We start from the raw sequence: 26,202 nt of genomic DNA on the forward strand, positions 1-26,202 counted from the left end.
TATTTAGCAATTTGTCATTAAATAACGTTGGAAATGCCGGTGGTGAAAAGTAACTACATTCACTTTCGTACTGTACTTGTGAGTATTTCAAAGTAGTTTGTTACTTCATACTCTTCTTCATTATATGTGGAAATATTGTACTATTTACCTAATTAAGTTTGACAGCTATAGTTTGTAGTTACTTTTCATTGGATTACATTTCATATACAAAGCATACATGAAGAACAGGCTACAGAGAAGAAAATCTAATATAGAAAAGAACAGTCAAAAAGTAGCCAAAGTACTTCAAACTAGCTTTAACTCAAAAATTAAACGATTCTCATGCTTTTATAATCGAGTTACTTCACAGACAATATTAAAGTTGAAGTTTAATCTTTTCTACACAATGAGGATTTTTAATACTTGAAGCTCGTTTTGCTCATAGTACTTCAGTGCTTGCTTGTATATGTAATGGACTTCATAAGGAAGCATTTCTACTTGAAATGTAACTTTGGACATTATTTGGACAAATCCTGCAATTCTAGGCTGTCACCACTAGAGGCTGCTACTCTTCTAAAAAATATAAATTGTAGCATAGTTAAGCCTTCAAATGGCCAGCAAACATAACATTTTAGTTACAAGTTACATCTTTACAGAAAAGACAGGACATACATATTAAGGTACCATGGTGCACACAATTAATACATTAATGAGACAATATAACTAGGCTTTAAAAGTACTGTAATGCTTTCATTACATTTAATTTGTCAATTAAGAGTGATTTCTATTTTGAACTGTTGTGTGGTTCCCTTCTTTAGTCCATTTGCATTTGGAAATGTAATATTACCTTACAATAACTATAATTCTTGTCATTCAAACAAATGTAGGCTAGCTGTTTTCTTAAAGAGCAGTTTAAACAAGGCAACGTTTAAAATAAGTTATACTAATAAAAAACACCTAATGTCATACATTGGCTGTATAAATAAATGGCAGAGGAAGGCTATCTGTGGTGGATAGTAAGAAAGTATTGTACTCAACTCAATTTTGAGGTAGGCTACTTGTACTTTACATGAGAATTTTCACTTTATGCTACTTTATACGTCGACTCGAATGTTGGTAGCCTAAGTGTACTTTTTCAACATTTGGTACTTTAAGTATATGCTTAGACTTTATTAAGACCTTTATTGAGTACAATTTTGAATGCATGACCTTTACTAGTAACAAAGTATTTTTTTATACTATTATTGCTACTTTCACTCAAGCACTTCTTTCGCGCGCTGATGCAAAACGTCACCGACGTGACAAAAAGCGTTGTGTCGCCATGGAGACCTGAATGAGTGCTGGACGAAGATTTTCCCAAAATGGCAGTGGTAAGAGCTTTATACAGCAAAGCGACATCTTTAAATTTGAGTTCAAAGAAAATAAACGTGGTTCCGGAGTGTGTTTCAAGATTACCCAACCTGTCGGTGCTCCTGTTGAAGAACAACTCCATCAGCGCGCTGCCCAATGAGCTGCTCTGTCTGCACCACGTGAGTCTGCTCCGTTTGTTTGCTGTTCCAACACAACTCTTCCAATGTTTTACTCAGCACGCAGATTTGTGATTAAATACTTTTCGTTTTGCGAATGCCTGCAAGCTGGTGGAGCTGAATTTGGGGAATAATGCCTTGAAGGAGCTTCCTGCTGTTTTGGGCCATCTGGAGTCTTTGAAGAAACTGTATCTGTTCAGCAACCAAATTACAGCAGTACCACCTGATGTGATAGGTAGTTTCTCACTGTTCTGCATGATTAGCACCTTGCAAGTTTTGTAAAGAAAAACAAGTATGATCGTTGTCGTATTTTATATTTTACAGATGGCTTACAAAACCTTGTTGTGCTGAATCTGAATCACAACCATATTCGAAGACTTCCACCTGAGATTAAAAGGTAATTTAATGGCACCCTAGTCTCCAACATCTTCACACCTGCAATTATAGGTTCTGAACACCAGTTATGCTTTAAAAAGTGTGATTCTGCATGTCAGTGATGAAAGAAGTACTCAGAAATTTGACTTAATAAGATAGGACAAGTCGTAATATCTACAGTACAACTACAAGTAGCATACATGTCAGTAAACATCTTACTCTGCAGTTGTTCATGTATACCAGTAGTCTGATACAATATTTACAGTTTGAAAGGGTGATAAATGAAATTTGGTGATGATTAATGGTTTTTGTGTTAATGTAATAGCAGTTAAAAGAGGACCGGTCAAATTTGACCGCGAACACCAAAGTAAGGGGGGGGAAATGTATTCACTTCGTATACTGCTGTGTTGCTAAATCCATAATAATCCATCATAATGTTTTACTTACTGTAATGTAAATGCAAACCCATTAGTTTAACCAGGCTTCGACACCTCAGTGTGCTGGACAATAAGCTGGAAGAGGTCCCTGCTGAGCTGGGTCATCTCACCAGTTTGACTGAGATAAACTTCACTTCCAATAATTTACCCTCGCTCCCAATGCAGCTGTACCAGTGTAAAGAACTAACCAAGTTGCATGTAGCCAGAAACAAGCTGACCAGCCTACCAGAGGTGGGTGTCTGCTGGTGTCATTTCTACTTTCTTATACTATACTCGCTGTACTTTTGACTGTACAGTGTGTCCGCTACATAACCTTACCTTTCACAGGGAATCAAGGCACTGACAAAACTCCAAGTTCTGGATGTAGCTGGGAACAAGTTGTCTATGTTCCCTGTTGAGGTGCAGTATACTGTGTTAGCTAATTCAGCAGAGCAATGCTGTGTAATGAAATCTAAAAAACATCCCAGTTTCACTGAATAACACAGGACATTGCTCTGTGTAGTTTGACAGTCTGCCGCTGAAGGAGCTGTACTATGAGGACAACAGGTTTGTGTGCTGTGAGCCGATGTCATCAGTGCAGGATGTGGAGGTGCTTATGTTGAAGGTAAAGTCTCACTGAATTACAGCAGATGAAACACTTGTATTTAGTAGACGTGTGAATGTTTTGTTATCTTACAATTCAATTTAGTTTCTTGCGGTCACAATTCAATTACATTTTCTTTTTCAACACAATGATTATGATGACTATGCTAACTCTTTGTTTCCCAGGAACTAGCTGCTAGGTTTGTCTTGCAGCAGGACAGGGACATGTCCTCTCTTGTCCACAGGATGCTTCCCTACTTTCCTTCCCTGCCTGAACTGTTGGCCAATGGCAGCTGCTGTGCGCTCTGCCTGAACCCCTTCCTCACCACCTGGCTGGAGTGTGTGCATTTTGTCAGTGTGAACAAGGTAGGTTGAATGTTTTAGCTCTACTTAAAAGTATGACGACATTTTTTAAACCTGCAATGGTAATCAAATAAACATTCAAAATCATATACTTGGACGATAAGAGTATGAACATGTTTAATCTGTAAAGTAACCTTTCAGACCCATTAAGTGAAATACAAAAGTAAATTCTTCCCTCTGATAAGTCCTGGAGACGAAGTTTAAAGTAGCATAAAATAGAAATGCTTAAGTAAAATTAAAGTTCTTCCCATTTTTAGTACGGCACAGTTCTAAATGTATTCATTAATATTCCACTACTGATTGTCTTGTTTTATGTAACAGGAGACGAAAATTAGGAGTTCAAAGACCATTCCAGTGCGCGCCCTTCTTTGTTCATACAAGTGCTTCAATACGGAGGGACATTCCTACTATGGTGTTGCTAGAAAATAAATAAAACTATTAAAATTGTACAATTCATGATATAGTTTCCAGGGTATACTTTCTTGTCCATAAACTTCTCACAGATGCTATTTGCCTGTGTGGTCACTAGGTGGCAGCCAATGATCATTGAAAAATGCCTGGTCTGATCCTGCTTCAGTGTAATACACACTTCAAGAGATGTAGATAAACAATCCTGCATTGCATACAATTCCTAATTACAGAGTAAACACTGCCCCAGCTGGATAGCAGATCTGAACATGGTGATTTTGCTTACTATTGTGTACTACTCACAAAACTTTAAAAACCTGTATAAACTACGGCTTTGTTTGTCAACGTTGAAAGGTCAGTGCAGAAATGAAACACAACTGGTGACTCTGAAGGTTCTTCCACCATGATTGTTCAACATTAACCTACATGAAGTTTGACCATTCAAATTCATATTAACGTATTATATTTTGAGTTGCTTGTACTAGGTGTTTGTGTTATTGTGTCTGCCATAATTGATATCAATATGTGTAGGCAAAAAAATAGAAACACCTCTGTGTATAATGCAATACAGTTTTACAGCACAATAAATACTCCAAAATGATCACAAAGCCGATTCAACCCCTCTCTAAAAACAGAAAGACCGAACAATATAGCATCCATAAGGGTATGATTTATTGCAGGTCTGTTGTATTAGACTGAATTAGTTGTAGCTAAGGGTAACTAATAAACTGATGTGAATGTAATGTCTCAATGTAAATCTAGTGAGATCTTATCAGTCAGTGCTGATCAAACTGTACTGTGACTCCATAGTTGCCCCATCTCCATCTCCAGCCAGTGGCATCTGTTCCAACCTGCCAGACAAGAGAGAGATAGAGAGAGGGGGGGGGAGGGAGGGAAAGAGAGAACTTCATTTCTAGCAAATTAATTTCCCATCCACGCCTCCAGAGCTTGCTAGCTCGTTCGCTGGCTGCTGCGGCCGCCGCTGCTGCTGCGTGTGTCTACTGAGTCGGAGCCTCATGCATAAGGCATCAGGTTTAATTGCAAACCCAGAAACTAATGACTTTGGACTGGTTAACAGCAGGGGAGCCATACATCTCGAGCAAACTGAATGAAAAATCAGCTCAGAGGAGAGAAAAAAAAGAGCCTAGCCCCTAATTGATGAATAATTGAAGCGGCGAGCTACAGGGCATAATTGTGACATTTTGTTTCAATCAATTTCCAAGTGGTGTGGGTGAAAGTGCACTTAAAAGGAAAAGGGAATGACAATGAATGAGAAAGAACGAGAGAGATAGCGAGAGTGGTTGGTGATGGAAATGGACATTGGGTCTTCAGTCATTGCAGTGACATTTTCTGGGGCAAAAGACCAGACTCATTCAGACACAAAATGACTTTTCTCTCTGTCTCCATCTCACTTTGTCAGCTTTCTGTTAGACTCTCACTTTTTTCACTTCTAGCCAATGAATCCATATACTTTTTCAATAATTTCTTTAGTTCTTTTTCACTTACCGTGTTCATTTAAAAAAAAAAAAAAAAGTCAATTTCAAAGCTGCTGTCCATTTACAGCACAAACAAACTAAAGTGAGGCTGCCATCTGCTTAAGTAGATGTGTTTTTGTTTTCTGCAAAGCACAAATTCCTTTTTCCAGTCAGCTGAGTTAGTTTACTGTCAATTAAAGGATGATGGCATTGGGCCAAGTCAGTGTGGTGGAACTAAAACGCACACCAGTCAGTGATGCCGTACGAAGTGAACAAACCCTGGGGGTCAGGCAGACAGAAGAGAAGCAGTCAGAGCCACTGAGCGTATGCATTTGCCCTATATACTATGGACTTTATTTTCAATAACTATTACAAAAAAATTGACAATACTAAAATGTATATTTTCAAAATTGCAGCACATCAATGCTCCTCCGAAAAATAGAAATCATGTCCTCTCGTTAACAATGTACAGAACATTAATTGAGGATTTGACAACACACTTAGATTTGTGAAATTATATAATAAACCCTCTCTCCCACTGATGTCAGTTAGGAAGAGTCACGTTTTTCAATTTTTTTTACATTACCCCTGAATAACGACACTAGGTACCATCATATTGCTCATTAAATTCAATGCTGGTCTATTTTAAATACACAGAATTTCACAGGGAAATGTTGCTTGGTTTCATACAGACTTTGCTCTCCTGCCTCCGGCAACAGGAAGAGAGCTGCATTTTACTATCTACATTTACACTTTTTAAAGATTTAACAACCATGACTAAGATTACACAGACACTGTTTTGTTCTAGGGTACATTTTGACCATAAAATGGTACATCATTTCAATAAATATTCAAGAAACTCTGTAATTGTTTATGAACATGCCTGATAATTAGGTCATTGCATTCTGCTGGCACCATATTAATGGGTGAAAGGCCAACTGTACGGGCCTTCTTGAAAGCAGCAGATGTTGAGTCCTGGAGCCCTGGAGCATCAGAAGCTCCGAGGCCCCGGGACCTGTCTGTCTGTCTGCCTGTCTGGTGTCCAGTGTCCAGAGCATGTATTCACACATAGACAGGCAGATAAGCAAATACAAATCCTGCCACCCACTCCTCATTGATGACACATCATCAAGACAATTCTGCCCCCATCGCTTTGTTTTCATCAAGAAACACTTTATAACACCATATCACTCAGCTGTCCCCTATGATTGCAACATTCAGAGAGCCCTGTGTTTTTGTACAGACTATTCTTAAAAACCACGCTCAGCTTGATTGACGTCTATGGAAATGAGGAGGTTGCATCCTCAAAGGAGACACCATACGGATGGGAGCAACACACTGACGAGAGGCATCTACAAAAGGCGCTTGTAAATTCCTGACATGCCTAGCATATGTTAATGAGCCATTCTCTCACTCTGATATAATTACTGCGAGGGGATATTGCCTTTGGTGGAAATATCTGTCTCGCTTGGCATGGCTACCTCATTGGGGTAAAAAAAAGTAAAGAATGACAAAGTAGCGGGGGCATACATTCTCATTTACCATGCTTGGAGGTAAAGAGAGTGATGTTGGCAAATTCACTCAGGATGATGTATTGGGGAGAAGGCACCTTGGTCTCATTACATTCCTCCTTTGTTAAAGCGCTTTCTGCAGTCTTGTATCGTTTGTTACAGGGTATTTAGTCTGTCTTGTCATTTGGAGCACTTACTTAGGATGTCTGCAGAGGAGCCTATGGCTGTTTGAGCTCACATTGCATCTAAGAGCTAGAAAGGCAAATTATATGATAGCTAAAAACAGAACATAGGATGCTGGGAACAAGCTTTTATTTTAATGTATGTGATGAAAATGCTGCTGAAGGTCAACATCAGTGTGGTCTCTTATGAATGTGCTTTTGATATTATACTCTCTGTATCATCAAGTTTCAGTGCTACATTTCAAGACTAAATCTTTGGTTGTATACAAATCTGGACTTTTATTTTCTTACGCTTTAAGAACTTTGTGCAACTGGTTCCAGTAAAACAAAGCCCATCATGGTTTCCCTACTGCAACACTTTAGCGTGTTCAGTCATTTTCAGAGATCCATCAGAGTCATGATTGCGGTCTTCCCCTCAGAGAGATGATTTGACACCGGCTCACCCTGATTTCTCCTCTTCTCTCCTCGAGGCAACAGCAGAGGTGCTATTAAAATGAGTAGCATTGATTGCTGAATTAGGGGACTTGTGGCTGAAGAGAGAGAAAAACAGCCATTCAATAGCGAGCGGTAGGCTAGTGTCATAGCCAGGAGTGTGCACCACTCCAATCAGTAGAATCTATTGTTGTGCATTGCTGCCCATGACAGATCTTGGTATCGAGCCACTGGCAGAGTACCAGGGTATTGTCTGCTTGATGGCTGCACAATCAATTCTGTTGTGTTCCTAACGTCTGTGGACACTAGGGGGCAGTATGATTCTCCGCTGGCACTCCAGGATTTGAGCAGAGAGATGCACTGATGCAAGGCAAACTGAGATATGCCTGAAGAATCCAAGGAGATAGAGAAGCTAATAAAAACAAGAACAATGAGCTCTTATTAGAATCCGAAGTTTAATTGAAATCCAAGCATCGGATCAGAGCAGTGTAACTCATGTGTGACTTTTAAATCTAAAAAGGGCAACCAAATGTGAGAAAAGGTGAACGTTTGCATGCAATCATTGATGCATATCAATGGAAAGAAAGCGATGAAAAAGACACCAGATGTACAAAACAATAAGTGTATAGTCCCTTAATCAAATCAACACAATTGAACAAAAGCGCATGAGTTATTATAGATAAAGAATTGGGAAAGATAATCTATAAATGATGGGATTTGAAGCATACCAGACTATAAAAAGATGCTACAGAACAAAGCCAGCCAGATGTATTAGTCTAATATTCGGCTTCCTTCTTCGAAATGTTACACCCCAATAAATATAAATAACATTTGGAATTCAAGCAAGTAAACCGTCTGTCCTTTGAGGTTACAAGGAAGCAACGCCATTACTGAGCGAATCCTCATTAGGGGGAGTTTTGAAACAAGAGCAGGGCCATCGGGCCAACAACCTCTCTCTGGCAGTTCTGGGTCAGCACCATGCACACAGCAAACACACCACTACAAAGCTGCATCTGGCAAAGAAATAAGACAAAAACAGTGGGAACTTCTAAAGAACAAATACATATTTTAATCTTTCATGTCTTTGAATCTCTTCTAAAGTTTCCTCGGGCTTGGTATTGACAGGGACCTTGGAGAGGGATGAGGAATGTGTTTTTCTGTTTGTTCGGGAGAAATTGACTGTTTATTTATATGAGAACAAAACTGGAGGGAAAACCAGGCTGAAAGAGGTAGATGCTGCATTTGATCTTTTGATGTTACTTCTGATAGTTCGCCCAGTAGGATGCCATGTGGGGTTTCATGATGTGTGTTTTGATGCTTTCATTTCCCCTTAATAATATATTTGTGTGATATTCACTTCTAATTCTCTGTTGTGGTGTTAATATTACTCCTTACATTCTGGTTCAATTCAGACGTAGAAAATGCTAATCCTCTGACTCATGTGCAAGTATTTCACCCTTTTTCGATTCATTATTAAAAAAACAAACAGGAATATAAATCCAGCCCGTCAGAGGTGAACCTGCTGAGTCAAACCCTACGAAGTCTTTCAGTTCTCGCTCCACTCTACTCTATCATTAATATGATTGACGGCGCAAAATCTCAAAACCCAGTTTGAGGTCAAGTGATGGCTACTGGAGCATGCCCAGTGTAGCGGAGCAGCAGGCGGGTGGGACACCAGGTAGCAGCATCTGGTCTCAGGGTTTTTCTAGAACACACACTGCCTGTGGCGCTGCAGGCTTGACTGGCCGAACATCTGTCTGGATGTGCAGGCCCACAACCCAACCAACCAGCCAAATGAACGTCCCGCCCAACTGAACGTCCTTCAGGAATATGTGGGTTAATATCTCAATCTGACTCTATCCTTCACAAAGATGCTGTCATTGTTTGTTCTTCATTCTGAAGCATTTCCTCCAGATAGACCACATCCTCTAAACTACCATGTTTATTAATGCGTCATTACTTGTGAAGCACATGGTCAAAGTTGCTGTTCAGTGAAATAGTTGAACCTAGGATATGTTGGGGATATTTCAACAACAACATTCTCTTGGTTTTTACAGAAAGATGCTGTATATATTATATATTCTTAAGTTGTGACAGTCAAGGCTGAAAATAAGAAAATGTTCTTTTGTTGCTCAGCTGTATTTTCTAACCCTCTAGCCAATATGTTTGTATGTTTCTAGCCAAGCACATTTGCTTATGTCAACAGAGATATAACAAGAATGAATTTCCTCAGCATAGTGAATGGGGACACAGAAACATTCTCAAGTAGGACTTTGTATGAATGCAGGGTCCAACTTTTTTTTTTTAATGTACGATTGAACCAGAGTCGGTGTGTACTTGAGCTACATGCTAACATCACCAAGCTAACATATTCACAATGACATTATGCTGATGTTTAGCAGGTATAATATCACTATTTATGTTTTCCTGGTTTCCTAAATGTCCTAAAACAAAGTAGAGCTGTGGCTGATTGGAATGTTGATATTTTTTGGGGGTATTTTTTCATATATCAAAGTATTGAACAAATACAAATGGTAACAGATCAACAGTTAAGGGGTCAAATGATAATGCCACATTTCATAGCAATCATTAAATACATTAAATACAATATTTGAATAATTACCAAAGAAAGCATCCTCATGATGGCGCTTTAGGAAATGTCACATGATCACGAGTCAGTTTGATTCAATCTGTGGGACCATGAATGGCTGTCTATTAAATGACAGTTTATCTGATGACTGTTGAGGTATTTCAGTCTGGACAAAAATGCTAGTCTGACCTACAAAGCAACACAAACAAAGCTAAAGCTCTCCTCAGCTCACTCCACATGTTTTAAATACCACAATCATTTGTAATGGTTCTAGCTCCCTGTCCATCTTTTATATACAATCTCAACAGATTTAAAATTCATAGGTTACAGCGGCGTAGGCAGAGAAAAGAGTTTATTATTTCTGTGTTCAGAATGACAAGGACCTGCTGTGAATCAAGAGGCAGCAATCGTAACCTTGCCGGGATAATTGAGGAAACTTTGCAGCCACTGTCATGTCAATCAAGCCTTCATGTGCTGTCTGCCTGTGAGGAGGGGTAAACATTTCCAAGATAATTAGGAGAGAGTTCAACTTGACAAAAGGCAACAGTTTGCATGCGGTTTTAATGAATCAAAAACATTCTGTATGGTATGTTGCTTTTGTGTGATTAGCACAACTTGAATTTCCTCAAGAGAAAGTGCTAGTGCCTCAACTAAAGCTACAATCAGCCTTCTTTTTACATAGTATCGCAGTTGCATTACATGCCTATTAAATGCAGAATTAAGTATAGCATTTTTCGTTTGCTACGTTACTTTAGCTGCACCAAAGGGAGCAAAAACATAACACAACACTCCACACAGCGCCGACCGACAGAAAAGAGCAGCATGATGCACCGTGCCCACTTGCCCCCTTCCAATCCAGCCTTGCCGACACCAGATGGCCGTCTCTCCCACAATGCCATGCGGTCGCAGATGCCAACAGAAGAGGTGACAAACACTCTGCAGGTGTCTGTCCCTCTGGGTGTGTGCGCCCATGTGTGTGTGTGTGTGTGTGTGTGTGTGCGTGTGACAGGGGACAAAGAGCATCTATCTTGCAGGGAGAGGAGAGTGTAATTGATAGCAGAGGACAACCTGCAGGAAGGAAGTGCCATCCTATGCTAAATGGATGGGTTGGCACAGACTGGCACAAACTGTTGGGACAGATGCACTGGAAGTCAACATCACTCATTATGGAATCTTAAAAAGGAAGAGTCTGGTATCCTAGCAAAAGATGAGTGGATGGCACTAAGATATGTCTGGTGAAGTCAACAATTGTGCAGTAATTCACAAGTATCACATGTTTCGTAGCGTCCATTATGCTGCGAGCGGATCATATATCCTGTATCACTGCATTATTTCATGCTGTCGGTAGGAGTGCTTTTGGCTGTATTCTGCAATCTGTTCTCTCTCCCTGTGTGTTGGCCAGGCCAGGTGTGGTGGTTGGCAGCGGTGAGCAGCGCCAGGTGAGCAAGCTGCTGGCCAGGTGCCCTCCAGAGGCTCACTACACTGACCAGATACCAGATGGCTGTGGAGCACCAGCAGGCATGCAACCACACACACACACACATAGTTACTCATGCAAGTGGACCGTCATACTTTATACACACACACACACCCACAAAGACTCTGTTGTGTGCCGTAAAAACGAGAGCATTAGGAAACATTGCAGCCCTCCAGTGAGTTTTGAAGTGAAATGCTTAATGTGTTTTTACTGTACTTTCTTCTCCCAGTGGTGGAGGGAGAAGTCATGCACAACACAGACATATACAACTCGCTCCAACTCAGAGCTCACATAAATGTCACTCATAAAGTCTAAAGTCGACTAGATCAGGCTGAATTTGAGGTTACGAGACTCCAGTTATGGTTCTTAAATAAATACTGGCTTGTTAGTTGAGCTACCTTTGGAAGCTTTGACCTACAGTTACAAGAGATACTAAAAAATACATTATAAAAAATATGGCTTTGCTGTATACTTTACTGTGAGAAGCATTATCTTTTCTTTTTCAAGTCTTTTTATTTCATTATAGTGTACAGTAATCGATGCCATTTCATTTATATTGTAATAACACAGTACACTCACTACACTCCCCCCTCCCTCCCTCCACCCACACATACCCGCACAGGCAAAACCAAAAAATGCTTATCAATATAACTTAAACAACAGAGCCAGAGAAGCATTATCTAATGTGGATTGAGGTCTCGTGCTTCTAAAAAGTCACTGACTAAAAGTGAGTTTAAGTACAGGTCACTTTTGTTTCATCATATAAAAGTTGTCCAAGCATACAGTATGTAAAGGCACAGTTTTTGGTATTTCTTCATAATAACTGGCCTTGCAGCTCCTTCGTTTCCTCTCAGCCGCCCACGCCTGTAATAGACTGCTTTGGATTCAGGGGCTGCTAATCTTGAGCTTTGAATCCCAGCCCAAACCCGATTATCCTGACTCTCTGGGTTTGGCTTGATTCAGGATCTAATTCCCTCTGGCTCGAATTAGGTCAGGTTTAATTTTATTCATAATTTCCCCCCTAAATTAGAACGCTATTTATTTGCTTGCATTGATTGAAAATGTTAAACTGTATGGCCTGCGTCATCTGATTTAGAAATGTCTAGGGTTGCAATTCGTTGCAAATTCTAAGATGTAATCAGTCTATTGAGGAAAAGTCTCAAGTTAACAAATGGCTCTTAACTAAAAAATGTAATTTAAGAATTTTATTTTACAATTTTAATTATGGGGGATACAGTTACACTTTGGAGACGAAAGAAATACAGTTTAGTTCAGGGAAGAGAGACACAATCCACACAGTGAGGTTATTTCAGGGCAGAGTTTTTAAACTTAAATGTATTCCATTTACCTTTGCTGGTACTGTGATTGAAAAGACATGAAAGCTTCTATAGCAAATAAAGCGGCATGCATTAACCTAGCCGTACCTGAGATCTGTACACCATAAAGCTGGCTGTGTTACATACATGCAGTGTATAATATCCAGCCTCCATACAGAAACAATGACAGCCGGTTCTTCCGCATTAACTGACGGTTCATAAATCACATTTGTGGGCCTGGCCGGGAGAAGACGGATCGGCCATCTGTAAATATTTATTCAGCATCTCTATAATTAAACAGAGCCGATGCATCATGTCAGGCATACATGTCTGATGACGGCGGTGCTCACACACAGCGCTGAATTATACAGTGTAGAACAGCTTGGTTAAACATTTGCTATAGATCTGAGAGACAGACAGAGAGACAGACAGGGAGAGAGCAATGAACTGATGGAGTGAATATTAGTCCAACTTGGTAGAATATTAAAGGGTGGACTTCTAAATGCAAGATGTCAAGAGTGATAGCAGAGAAGAAAGCAACAGATGAAACTATAAATTCAAGATGACGCAGGAGGGAAAAGAACGGTGGAGAAAGATGAACAGCAAGGAAAGATGAATCCAAGATGTCAGAGCGAAGAAACACAAAGAGAGAGAGACGGTCTGATGGAGGAAATAGTTTTATGACCCTCTCAGTTATTCATTTTTCATTTAATCGTTTATTTGGCAGGGACAATGCACAGTAATGAACACTTAAAACATTCAAATGTGTCAAGCGTAACAGTGCCAGATTTCGCTTTGAGCTCGTTTCCATCCGCAGTCCCTCACATAAAACATTTAAGAAAATTACATTTCACAAACATCGCAAAAACAAAATACATGATATTCAAAAGGTGCAAAAGAGCAAGAGCAGCATACACGAGTATTTATGACATGGTAATACAATATAGCAGCAACGACATATCAAGTGCAAGAGGAGATACAAGAGCTACCTAAAGTGCAAGAGGAGATTGTATTAAAGTGCATTTAGCGGTGATCGCACGGATGTTTGTTTCTCAACCATTCTTTGAGTTGACCTTTGAAGCTATTGAGCGTGGGACAATCCCATATCTCAGTTGGGAGGCTGTTCCACAATGAGCTGCCTTTTAATGGAGAGGACATTTTGTACAAAAGTGGTCCGTCTGCGGTGGACCTCACAGTCTCCTCTGGTTTCTGACCTAGTGCAGCGTCCAGTGTCTTTTTGTGGATGAATTCCCCGAAGGGAGGGGGGGCCAGGCCATGTAAACATTTATAAATAAAACACATACTTTTAAAAGACTTAAAATTGTCAAAACTTAAGAAATTGTGTTTTTCAAAGATTGGTACAGTGGTGGTATGAATTTGGCTTTCTGTCAAACACCTTGATAGCTCTCTTGTACAGTTGTTCTATAGGTTTAAGGTTTGTGGCACAAGCAAACGACCAGTTTGTAAAACAGTATTCAATGTGGGATAGAATCATACAGTGGAGGTATGACTTTGCAGCATTGACAGTAAGAAAGGTCTGATTTGTTTTAAATTGTGCAAGTTGAATTGAATGGTATTGGATACTTTCTTAATATGTTTCTTAAAAGTCAAGTTCGAGTCCAGTATGACTCCAAGATACTTGAAGTGGGAGACTAGTTTTATTTCTGCTCCGTTTAAAAACACGTTGGATCCTTCGATTTTGACTAGTCGTTTACTGAACATCATGCATACTGTTTTTTTTACGTTTAACTGTAAGCCAATGTTGTTCAGCCAGTGTTGAACCTTGTCCAAAGCTTTTGAGAGACAAGATGAGATCATTTCAGTGCTGAATAATACAGTGTAGAACAGCTTGGTTAAACATTTGCTATAGATCTGAGAGACAGACAGAGAGACAGACAGGGAGAGAGCAATGACCTGACGAAGTGAATATTAGTCCAACTTGGTAGAATATTAAAGGGTGGACTTCTAAATGCAAGATGTCAAGAGTGATAGCAGAGAAGAAAGCAACAGATGAAACTATAAATTCAAGATGACGCAGGAGGGAAAAGAACGGTAGAGAAAGATGAACAGCAAGGAAAGATGAATCCAAGATGTCAGAGCGAAGAAACACAAAGAGAGAGAGACGGTCTGATGGAGGAAATAGTTTTATGACCCTCTCAGTTATTTGACCTCATATAGCCCGACGTACCTCTCCATGGAAGAGAGGAGTTGGAACTAGGACTTAATAGGATTTAGAGCTGTTTAGACATTATAAGATATTCAATCGAATATTACTAGAAGTCATTTTTCATTTAAAAAGGAAAAGAAAATGGAGTTGTTTTTTGTCTGATGAACATTTATTACTATTTTTGCCATTTTATATACCAAAAAAAAAAAAAATGAAACTACTCGCAGTTGCAGTCCTATGGGATCTCATTTTTGGATATTACCATTTAAAGGAAAGTTAAAGTTGTATACTAATGTGATCGTACGTGATGATATAAAAATGAGAGCTGTTTATTGTGTGGATGTGTGTGGGAGGCAGAAGAGAACAAGTTATGTGACACCGCAGGGATACTTTGTAAATACGAATGAAAAGGAACTTGCCGACAAACAAAGTTTAGCAATTCTCTGCCGGTCAACTGAAAGCTGTGGAGTTAGACAGACAGTTAATTAACTTTTTATCAGATGTATGTGGTTGCTAAAAAGAAAGAGGTTCCATTCAGCACAGTTCAGTTACAGAAATGTAACTAAACTTAACTTTTGGTCAGATCATTATCAGAGAGTGTGTGTAAACTAAGTCACAGAACACACCAGGAAACATTAGATGTCATATAGATCTTTTAGGATATAAGAATCAACAGAGTGACCAGGAAACACTGCTGTCACAGATTAATACTGATACTCAAAATATGATTCAAAGTCAGAAGACTTATTGAAATTAAGAATCTTAGGATAAACGGTCAAATTAAGGCACGGTTTTAACTGCTTATGCTAGCAGTGTGGTTGAAAACTCTGTATCGACACACTACTTAATGTACCGAATGCTGTATTACATTTTGAAAAAAGTAGGCACAAAAGCTTGATGAAGACATTCACTGATCTCCTTATTAAGTCTCTCTAATTTGTCAGAGCCTAGGGCTGTCTTTTCAATCCTCTGATATAGAAGAATGACTATGTATAGAAACAATTACTACAGGTCACAAACACATGACTAGCACTACTGTTCAGTTGATCTAACTTTAGGTTTATTTCAGTTATGTGATTGTGATGTGCTATATGTGACATGTACTGTATGTAGTAACGCGTGTTGTTTATTGTTCTCTTTTATCCTCTCTTATCCTTTCGCCTGTATCTACTTGTCTTTCATCCTTTTTATTTTATATTTTTTATAACTAATGCTGTTGATATATTATGATTTTAAGGGTGTCTATTACCATCTGGCCGGGGACAACAGCTGGAAATTAGCCATGTCGGCTAAAGCTGCTCCATTTACTGTTTTTGTGACAGTTCATCGATGGGGACTGTCCACGACACTATAAATAAATAAATAAATAAATAAATAAATAAATAAACTAAACTAAACTAATACCACAGTTTGTTTCCGTATGTTTGAATAACTGTTGCTGCAAAGTGCTCACGTCTTCTCCCTATGTCTCTCTCTGTGTGCAGTTCTCTCATTAGTATGCGCTTTGTGTCTGGATTTCAATCCATAAGGGAGCTGCCATTTCCGATCTGAGACATTTCACGCAGATAAAGAACAACGTTGCAACCTCCCCCTGGTCTCCAGACAACCAGCCCCAGACGATTTTCATCCATCTTCCTTCCCTCTCACACCAATCAAATCTGTGTGCCATGGGAGAGCAGAGAAGTCCCATGTATATTTCAGGAGAATATCTCAGCCAATCTGCAATGCAAAACTCTAAATATGACATTTAGAATGAAAAATTGATTCCACAAACAAATCATTCACCAATAATATAGCTTTTAATCAAGATGATGGCTTGATGTGCCTGTGGTGCTTCTGTCATTTTAATTCTTATTAATACATAACACTGGAATCAATTCATCTTATATTGTCCACAGGGACGACCTAATGAAGTGATTAATATTCCAGTGATACTTTCATGCTTTCTTCAACTTTCGTCAAATCATTAATATAAAAACGTTATTTGTGAAAACCAGGACAAACATAACTAGTAAAATAGCACACTGGAAATATATTTACAACACAGTAGGAACAGTTAGAGCTGCAATGATTTTGTCAACTACTAAGTTGATCGAAAGACAGAAAAATAATCTTTTTTGGAAAATGGATTAAATAAATAAGTTTTCCTGCGAATGATCAGAAAAATACTATTTGAATTCTCTTAAATATTGAGATGTACGGCTGTTCTTTGATTTAATTATCATAAAAGAGTCATATCTTTGGGTTTTGGATTTACAAAATAAGACAATTGAACCTTGGAATTTGAGAAACTAGGATGGAGATTTGATAGACTTACCCATTAATAGATTAATCTAGAAAAGAAACTGCACATTGTTCGATAAAGAGAAAAAAACCTTAGTTGCATCCGCCTAAACATTGTGATATAGTAACAGGACTCTCGAATTCCAAGCACACAGGTTTTTTTTTTACTACCATTTTTGCAGGGTCTGTTAAGTAGTAAAACCCTATCATTGAGTTATACCCATCACAACCCAACTCCTCCCATGTCTTTTTAATTCAAGAAAGCTCCAGCAAACCCTGCAAACACACACACACACACTTCACATGCCTCCTCAGAGAGATGGATGGCATGCATTCCCATCCCTCTCTTAGGCCAGTATCCAGGTGCACAACAGCTGGGGAAGCCAGGGGTGGAGGGGGGGGTGCTGTGTAAGGAGTGATGGGGGAGACAGAGGTCCAGGGATGGGTGGATGGAAGAGGGGCCAGGGGGTGTAAAGGATGCTCAGGAATAAGCTATAAATTTCCGCAGGAGCGCTCCGGGTGCTTATGGCGTCTGCTTGCCTGTGCGGACAGCAGTAATAATCTATGGTGTTGCCGTGGTTTCATCAGTCACACCTGTTTTTTAAGGATACACTTTAATCTGTGTCCTCTACATGATTAACATGAGTACATCTCTGAGTGTGTAAGAACTGGAAAAACAGTGTTGTACAGAAGAACCAATAAAAGAAGCTAACGGAGAAGATTGAGAGGGAAGAAAATAGTCCCTGCTGATTTACAGCCCTGCTCCGGTGCTTCATTCAGGACGGTAAAAGACACTGTACATCACAGGCAGTCCCATATTCTCTAAATGCTCAATGTGGCCAACAGTCAGTCACTACACTTCCTGATGTATGGCTCCAATGTATGATTTAGTTAAGTTGAACTCATGTTTAATAGTGAACTCCATGTGCCTTTAGAATGAGTTATTTCTGGGAAACACTGCCATTATTTGCACATTAGGTTAATGGACAGGTTTATTTATTACTGCTCAGAATGTATGCAGAAACATTAGATATGCTGAATAATGTCATGAGTTGAGGACAATACTGCCTGAGGTCACAGAGAGAGAAAACTGACTATGCTTTTTTTATTTTGACGTTTATTGGGTATTTTCTAGACGCCACTGATGTTATTTATTGTAAAGCATTGCACATTTATAACTTGTAGAGTTAAAACAATAAGTCAAATAAGTAATTAGTCCATCAACAGAAAATTAATTGGCATCAATTTTATAATGAACTTACAAATTTAATAGATTTTCAGTTTAAAATCTGCAATTTTTTCCAGCTTTAAATAATCGTAAACGTAATATCTTTATGTATTGGTGTGTTGGTCTATCAATATTAAAGACAATACTTCTGACTTTGGGAAATGCTCATCATTAGTTGACCTTCCATAGATTTCATAATGAATTGATTATCTAAAAACAATGATGAAAATGTTGTTAGTTGCGGCCCTAATCACTTGTATGTTTTAGTCTCCGTCTGTTTTTCTGAATGCACAAACACTGCAGTCAAGGTTAGACTCCATTGTGAGGACCAATTTATCACCGATCGAACTAACCTGGAAGATAAAATAGGATTTCTCAACTATCCATATGTTGCAGGGTTTATACGAGGCTCCATGCGGCGTCTATAGGAGAAGTCTGTGTGGTGTTTGAATGGTATGGGATGGATCCACTGAGCGGGAAACAGTGGGAAACAAGATGACTGATGGAGTGTGATGTCCCACTGAGTGTCATGGTAAACTGTTTTAGGATGTGATTTGGCTCAGTGGCTTTAGAGTGGCTTATGGGAGAAAATACAACGTGAGATAACTGCTTCCAAAGTTACTATACTGAGTGTAGTGAAGCATGGAAATCAGCTAATGTCAGTGTTTTTTGCACAGTCAGAGTAAAGTGTATTACCTGGTGCATTAAAAACACTCATTCAACACATTTAAATCAATCATAAAACGACAAAAAATTGTAAATGAACCTTTCCACATCAATATGCACGTCTTACATCAACACTCTCACACAGAGCCCACATAGAAGCATGTCCACGCATACGCTCAGAGCAGCATCATGTGTATGTGTGGGCCCTGTATCACAGCGGGCCATCCATCATGTGGTAAAGCCACAGTAGGCAGTATACAGTATGTTTGGCCCCGGCTCCTCATCCAGCCCTCATTAGCCATCAATCACTCCTCTCGACTGGCTGCCTGCATGGGAAGAGACCTCCTGACTTCACAACCTAGCAAGATGTTCACTTTGGCACTTAAACACCCATGCATACACACACACACACACATGCAGACACACATGCAGGAGGGAAAACATATACTTGCTCACAAAGTCAATGTCAAATATCAAGAGGTTAGTTGCTATGATAAAGCAGTGCTTGATAGTCTGCCAGTTCTTGAGGTTAAGCAGCTTGTCTGTCCTGAACAGTTTGATGAGAATTTGAGAAAGTCAAACGGAGTCCTTAGCACAGCAAAAGGGCAGCATAACCCATTTTATAAGGGTTTCAAAGCCACTTTTTTAATGATGTAATCAATGGATTGCTATCCTACTTCCTCCGATTTATTGTTTGCTTTGTACAGGAGATTGTTTGAAGTTTACCGTTTAAAATGTTAGAACTTATGAACCGTATAAAACACTTTTGGATGTGATCTTAATTTCCAGGCTCTTTTCCCTCCGCAGTGAACAAGCATGTGTGTCTGAAACTGTTTATACTTGAATGTTCATTTCCATTTGTGTGAAACAACTGTGGCTGTTTCAACTACAATAACTGCACGCTGGATTACAGGATGCTGCCATGGCGAAGAGTGAGATTGAAGAAGTGGGCAGGCAGTGTAAAAAAACACAAAGAATATAAAGATTTTTGTATCTGCTGTTGAATCCTATCAGTGAGTTTTCACTATCCCCCAGGGGCACAAGGAAGCATAGTGTGTTTTTGTGGAGGACATGTAAGGTGACAGAAAATGTAGTGTTTTCTGGTCCAATGGCAAGTTTTCCCCTTCTGCTTTTATTGCATGTTACCCCCTCTGGTTGACTAACTTACTAGCCCTAATTCAACTCTGACGACCTTCCTCAATGTGGTTTGGCGGGTCACAATTCCCAACATACAGGTGTTTTGTCATATGCTCTCTTTAAAAAAAAGTCAAAAATCATTTTAAAATAGGATATTTGCAGGCCATTTTCAAACAAATGGCACTGATAATAGAATGTATTTCAGCCCATTGAGCCCCAACTTCCACATGCTTCCCTTTTTTCCCTCCGTCTTTCTCTCATTTGAGTTTCTCCACTCCTATCTCTTCCTCCAGCTCTCCTCATCTATCTCTGCCCCCCTGTCTCTTTAGCTATTTTTCTTGTTCTCTCTACTGTTCCCTGTGTGTGACTGAGACCAGAGAAAAAGAGCGAGAGCAAGCAAGAGAGAGATGTACAGAGAGCGAGCCAGAGAGAGGCCTGACACATGGGCCCAGTTCCTTAATAATGTCATTTGGTGTGAACGCTATTAGCAGATTACCCTTGGCCCAGGGCAGCCTAGCCATGTGCAGGAACTAGATAACCTTGTGTTCGGTAATTTAATATCAACACTTCCCCTCTTTTCTTACCACGCTTTACAACACACAAATACCCTGCTTGTCCCCTCCCTATTTCATGAAGGAAGGAAAAGAGAGAGAGGAGAGAGAGAGAGAGAGAGAGAGAGAGAGAGAGAGAGAGAGAGAGAGAGAGAGAGAGAGAGAGAGAGAGAGAGGAGAGAGAGAGAGAGAGAGAGAGAGAGAGAGAGAGAGAGAGAGGATTACAAGATAGTGACTTCTTCAAGATGCCTTTCCTCAGCTGAGAAGTGTGGCAAATCGCCCCTTGTCCATGAATGTGAGAAAATACATAAACAGGCTTATAGTGAAAATTCCATCAGATTTAAAGCAGTGAATTTAGCTCAGTGCAACATCAAAGGAGCCGCCCATCTTTTTAAATGCCCTAGATGGGGTAATGTCAATGCACCCCCTCCTTCTAGTTCTTCTCCTCGAGGGCTATCATAGGCCTAACATTTACCACATATCGGGCCAATATGAAAAGCGCAGAGCAAATTTCCTGTCACACAGTTTGATTTTGTGAGAGTGGGTGAGGTGGGGGGTAGACTGGAAGGAAGAGAGAGAGAGAGAGAGATCTACACTTAAAGGAGCAAGCCGTTATGGAATCAAATCCCACGCTCTATCCCCCCACAAGCTGAATCACAGTCCCGCATTAGCTGCTATATCACACTTCGTCCTGCTGCTGCTCTTTTTCCGTCGCCCGTGAGCCAAAGCGAGAGCGAGGGCCAGCCGGCACGGCCCTATCACTCACCGGCACTCTCTCACGCCGGCATTACCACGCCTTTATCTCATCTCCTGCAGCCCGGCACAGCCGGCCGCCTCCTGGTCCTCCAGGCTACTTTACTAATAACCTATTCCTTATCAGTCACTGTGCACCTCTGCCTGTGATCAAAGAGCCAATTAATGGAACGGGGAAAGGTGAAGCATTCAAATAATGGAGACAGCTGTTTTTCTCTGTTTGAGAAAATCCATTTTGTATTGTTATCGGCTCCAAGCAGCTCCCCCCCGACCAGCGCTTAATTCAAGTCACTGTCTGCTTCTGCCAGGCTTGATAAGAGAGAGTGAGAAAAGAAGGGGGGAGAAGAGGAGATGAGGGCGAGAAGAAAAGAGCCCTGGTCACAATGAACTTTATGTGGAAGAATGTGGCAGGAATATCACAGCAGTCCAACTCATCCCTGGGCTTTATCAACTCCAAAGTGGTTCAACACGAGATATAGATGGGGGGGGGGGGGGGGGGGGGGGGGGGGGGCAGAGCTTCCAGAGCTCACAAGCTTCTTTATGGCTTCACTGTCATTTATTTTGGAGGAGAGCAGCGGATCCCAGCCCTTTGAAGGCCCTACGCTATCTTGTCAGGCAAAAACCTGAGGTTAGTTAGGAGGTTAATTGTACTGGTGACAGAGAAGCACATAAATAGCTCCATCAAAGGCTCCTATCTCAACAGCTTTGTTATAATGTTTATGACTTGGTTAATTTTAACGGTTCCTTTAGCCTCCTCACTATGCTTAAGGCAGAGGGTAAGGTTGATGCACTGGTTGAATGATAAGTCTTTCAAGTTTTATTTTTCCCCTTATACTGTGTGTTAGGGGAATAGCAATACAATATGCTGTAATGCATTTGTGGATTTCATTTCAAACTGTCAAATGTACTTTGAGCACTGTGAGAGGATAAGAGATACAGGCTGCCGGTCACAGAATATTAAGAAGTCATAGAGCAGGGGTGTCCAAACTACGGCCCGGGGGCCAAATGCGGCCCATTTTGAATTGTATAATGAAATATGGCCTGCAAATGAAAGCTTGTTTTGTATTGTACTTCTTAAATATAAATGTTCAAATATATTAAACAGTATTCATGTGTTAATATGAAGGTAGATATGGTGCAAAATGTGAGAGTGTGTAAAACCTGTTACAACCTCTCAAATCAGTCATTACAACTTCACGAATCTGCTCTGTGGCAGTATCAATCGACGAATCTGCGGCCTTGACTTTTGCTACAGTTCTTGCGATGAATGTGTCGCTAAAGTAATTTTCACCTGTAGATGTGGGGGGAGGAACATGGGGAGGAAGAGGGGTTGGAGCGAAGGGGCGGAGCTATCAGAACGAGGAGGCGCAAACTCGGGTCAGTCACACAGCCATGTCAGGTCGAACCGGATGACTAAACTCCAGTGGACGAGCAGCACTGCAGCGGTCGGTAAATGCCGCTGTAACACATTAATAAACAATGAACCACGGCACTCTGGAGAAAAGTACAAGGTTGGAGAAGTAGTATTTAATTTAATCTTAACAGTAGTCACTTGTGTGTGACTGACCCGAGCTTGCGCCTCGTCATTCTGATAGCTAGATAGATAGATATTCTAACAGGTGAAAATTACTTTAGCGACACATTCATCGCAAGAAGTGTAGCAAAAGTCAAGGCCGCAGATTCGTCGATTTATACTGCCACAGAGCAAATTCGTGAAGTTGTAATGACTGATTTGAGAGGTTGCAATAACCAAGTTGCAGTTGTAATGGAAACTATATTTAAAAAATATATTTTTTTCTGCAAGTGAACATTTCATCACTAAGTTCATTTTTTTTATACAAGCTACAAAACTTTTTTTTTTCTTCTGTGACTTCAAATTTGGTTCACAGATACGTGGATATTTTATACAAGTGTAAATGTATGCACACAAGCTCAGATTTTTTTTCTGCAAGTGCTCACATCAGGTTTTACACGCTCTCGCATTTTGCACCATATCTACCTTCATATGTTAACAAGCCCAATTTTCAAATAAATTCAGTCAATTCAAGTTGAAAACATTTTCTAACAAATCTAAGTTGAAAAGAAAAAAGCCCAATAACAAATGTACATAACAACCTTGAAATATATCCTTCATATTTCCTCTTATTATAAGCAATCTGAAGCTTCTGTTTTAAGGAATGACCTGCCAACACTTTTTGTAACAAAATAAATGAAACTGTATGGAGAGCTGTGATGTAGGCTGTTTTTTTCTTAAAGCATTTTCAAGTGTAAAGAATAATTTACCTAGATTTGATTGATTTTTCCAACTTATAACTGAACGTATGAGGCAATATACAGTACCTCACCTCTAGTGAGTGGCCCAGCCCTTCGTATATGTTTCTGTATGTGGCCCGCGGTGAAAAGAGTTTGGACACCCCTGTCATAGAGACAGAGAAGAAGTACATTTCAAGTCAACAACTGATTTGTTATAATGTCATTGATTACTGTTAAAGCTAAGGTCATGAGGCTTTCAGAATCAAAAGTATTTCTAATCTTTTATTTCTTATAAAAAATTACCACAATTTATACAGTATTTCCTGCCTTCATGTAGCAAATATGTAAATGCTACATTAGCTTTGTGTGGTTTCAAATCATAAGGTGCAGGTTCCAAACTTTGTCTCTAGTTTAAAGGGATTAACAAACCACTGGAAAATGTTAAGAAGACCCTTAATAAAAGACAGTGAGGTTCAAGGTCAGGAATGGAAAGAAAAATAGCTAAGCAATGTGGAAAAATTATGAAGCTGTGTATGTACTTAGCAGACATTCTTTGGATTTTAGCTATACAGCCTCATGATGACTATGAACATATTTCCAGTTCCAACAGCCTGGACGACCACTCTTCAGCACAACAGATTATATTCAAACTGAAACAAAATTGATATTTTAAAATGCATGAAGTTATTTCATGAACCTAACTTTCTGAGTTCTGGGACCGTTTTGTCACACATTGTTCATATGCATTTATAACTTAGACACCTGAAAGGCAAATAATTGTTCAGCTTTATAATCATATAGCATGTTAGAAGTATAAGAGTCTATTCTCATCAAATAAATATAAAGGCCTATAATAAATATGATCGTTTTATTCCCACTATTTATATTGAACCCCTTAAGCCTGTAAAATACACATGTCAACGTACATAGCCAACTAGTGGAACAAAGAAATCAGCAACATGACCCCTGATGTCCCAACCAACAATAAATCACATTTTCATCACATTGCAATCTTTGCATACAACTTAAATAACAGGGTTCATACACTTTTTCACCAATGATTTTCAATGACTTCTCCATGACCTTTACCTAATTTTCCATGACCAAAACAATTACTCTTTCTCAGCGGTACCACTGAAAATGGTTTATTTTGACATGGAACAGGAAAATAAGGTCTGCATATGAAACATGTTGTGCCTATCTAAAACAAATCCAATAGGGTTACTAGCTTCTACACGCTAAAGCAACTTAAATCTCTCACCAGCAATACTCCTCGTCAGTTAAATTAAATGTCACGTTTCATTACTATACGATACAGTATGTATTATCATTATAGTATTACTATTTCGGCGATTAGATAAAATATAAATTATATTTGATGCAACTTTAGTTAAATATCCATGACTTTTCCAAAACTTTGGGAAAAATATCGTTTTCCAGAACTTTTCCAGGGCCTGGAATTAGCATTTTGAATTTCCATGACTTTGCCAGGTTTTTAATGACCGTAACAACCCTGAAATAAACACAACTCAGACACAAATACCCTACAATACATTAAAAAATGGTATTAAAACCATGGAAAACGTGTGAAGCAAACTACCAACCAACATATATGTACAAACAATATCAACTCTACAAATGCTCAGCAACAGACCTGCAAGACTCTAGTTTTCACACATGCTACAGTACGTGTGTGCACATGACGCTAGTGCAACGCAGTGGTTGTTTACGTTCTCACCTGGAGAGTGAGTTGAAAGAGTTTGTTATACATACAACGTGTTTTATATTCATGGTTGTTGTCCCCCTCTGCACGACATTCAGTAACGCTAAAGCACTGCTTAGTCCTTTTCAATCAGCAGTAGCTTTAACTAATCATAATAAAACCAGTCCACTTGGCCTCATCACGTTTGAGCTGAACGAAGCTCTGCTGCCACATCAGGTCACAAACTGCAGAAAGTCCTCATACACACCTCACTGAAGGTAAAAGTTCCTCAGTGAATGAAGGAGTCGCTGAAGGATCCACTGTTGCGTTTAGCAATTAGCCACACAAGCTGCACTTGTTGATGCTGCACAATGTAATAGGTGTGTTTGATTTGTGTCCCCTGGCGTGCTGCCGGGTGGTGCTTTAAATTACTTCTTAATGGAAAGTTGAGGCATCCCTTTTGTACTATGTCGATGCACAGTAAATGTAACCATAGCACATAAGGACGTGAACCTAGATAAGACTTTATTGTTCTGAATCGTCTGTAGGCTACTGTACAATGCTAGCCCCGGACCACGTGGGACCATGGTTCCTCACCTCTAGCACACCCTGACCAAATCATTTCCGGAGTGTCAGGTGAGTGTCATCTGTCTATGTTCTATCTTAAAATGGGTTGTCTTATTTAAAAATAATGCACAAGCACTTAAACAGATTTGGCTTATTTGAAGCGAATGTAGGCTTGCAGGTTACTGCTGTTGGCTGTGCGTGGTGATGAAAAGCTGGTTCGAGGGGCCCCCAGTGAATGTTTG

The 26,202-nt window shown here is 39.7% G+C and overlaps 1 protein-coding gene across 1 annotated transcript; it reads left to right on the plus strand.

The window, feature by feature from the left end:
- The first annotated feature begins 1,340 nt into the window (after positions 1-1,340).
- Positions 1,341-3,721, plus strand: lrrc69 (leucine rich repeat containing 69). Its single transcript, XM_034125418.1, has 8 exons — positions 1,341-1,508; positions 1,614-1,740; positions 1,830-1,902; positions 2,353-2,548; positions 2,645-2,716; positions 2,820-2,921; positions 3,086-3,265; positions 3,584-3,721. Exons 1-8 carry the CDS (start codon positions 1,341-1,343, stop codon positions 3,689-3,691), a joined length of 1,026 nt encoding a protein of 341 aa, XP_033981309.1. The 3' UTR covers positions 3,692-3,721.
- The last annotated feature ends 22,481 nt before the right edge of the window (positions 3,722-26,202 follow it).

The sequence above is a fragment of the Trematomus bernacchii genome, unplaced genomic scaffold, assembly GCF_902827165.1.
Source record: "Trematomus bernacchii unplaced genomic scaffold, fTreBer1.1, whole genome shotgun sequence".
NCBI lineage: Eukaryota > Metazoa > Chordata > Actinopteri > Perciformes > Nototheniidae > Trematomus > Trematomus bernacchii.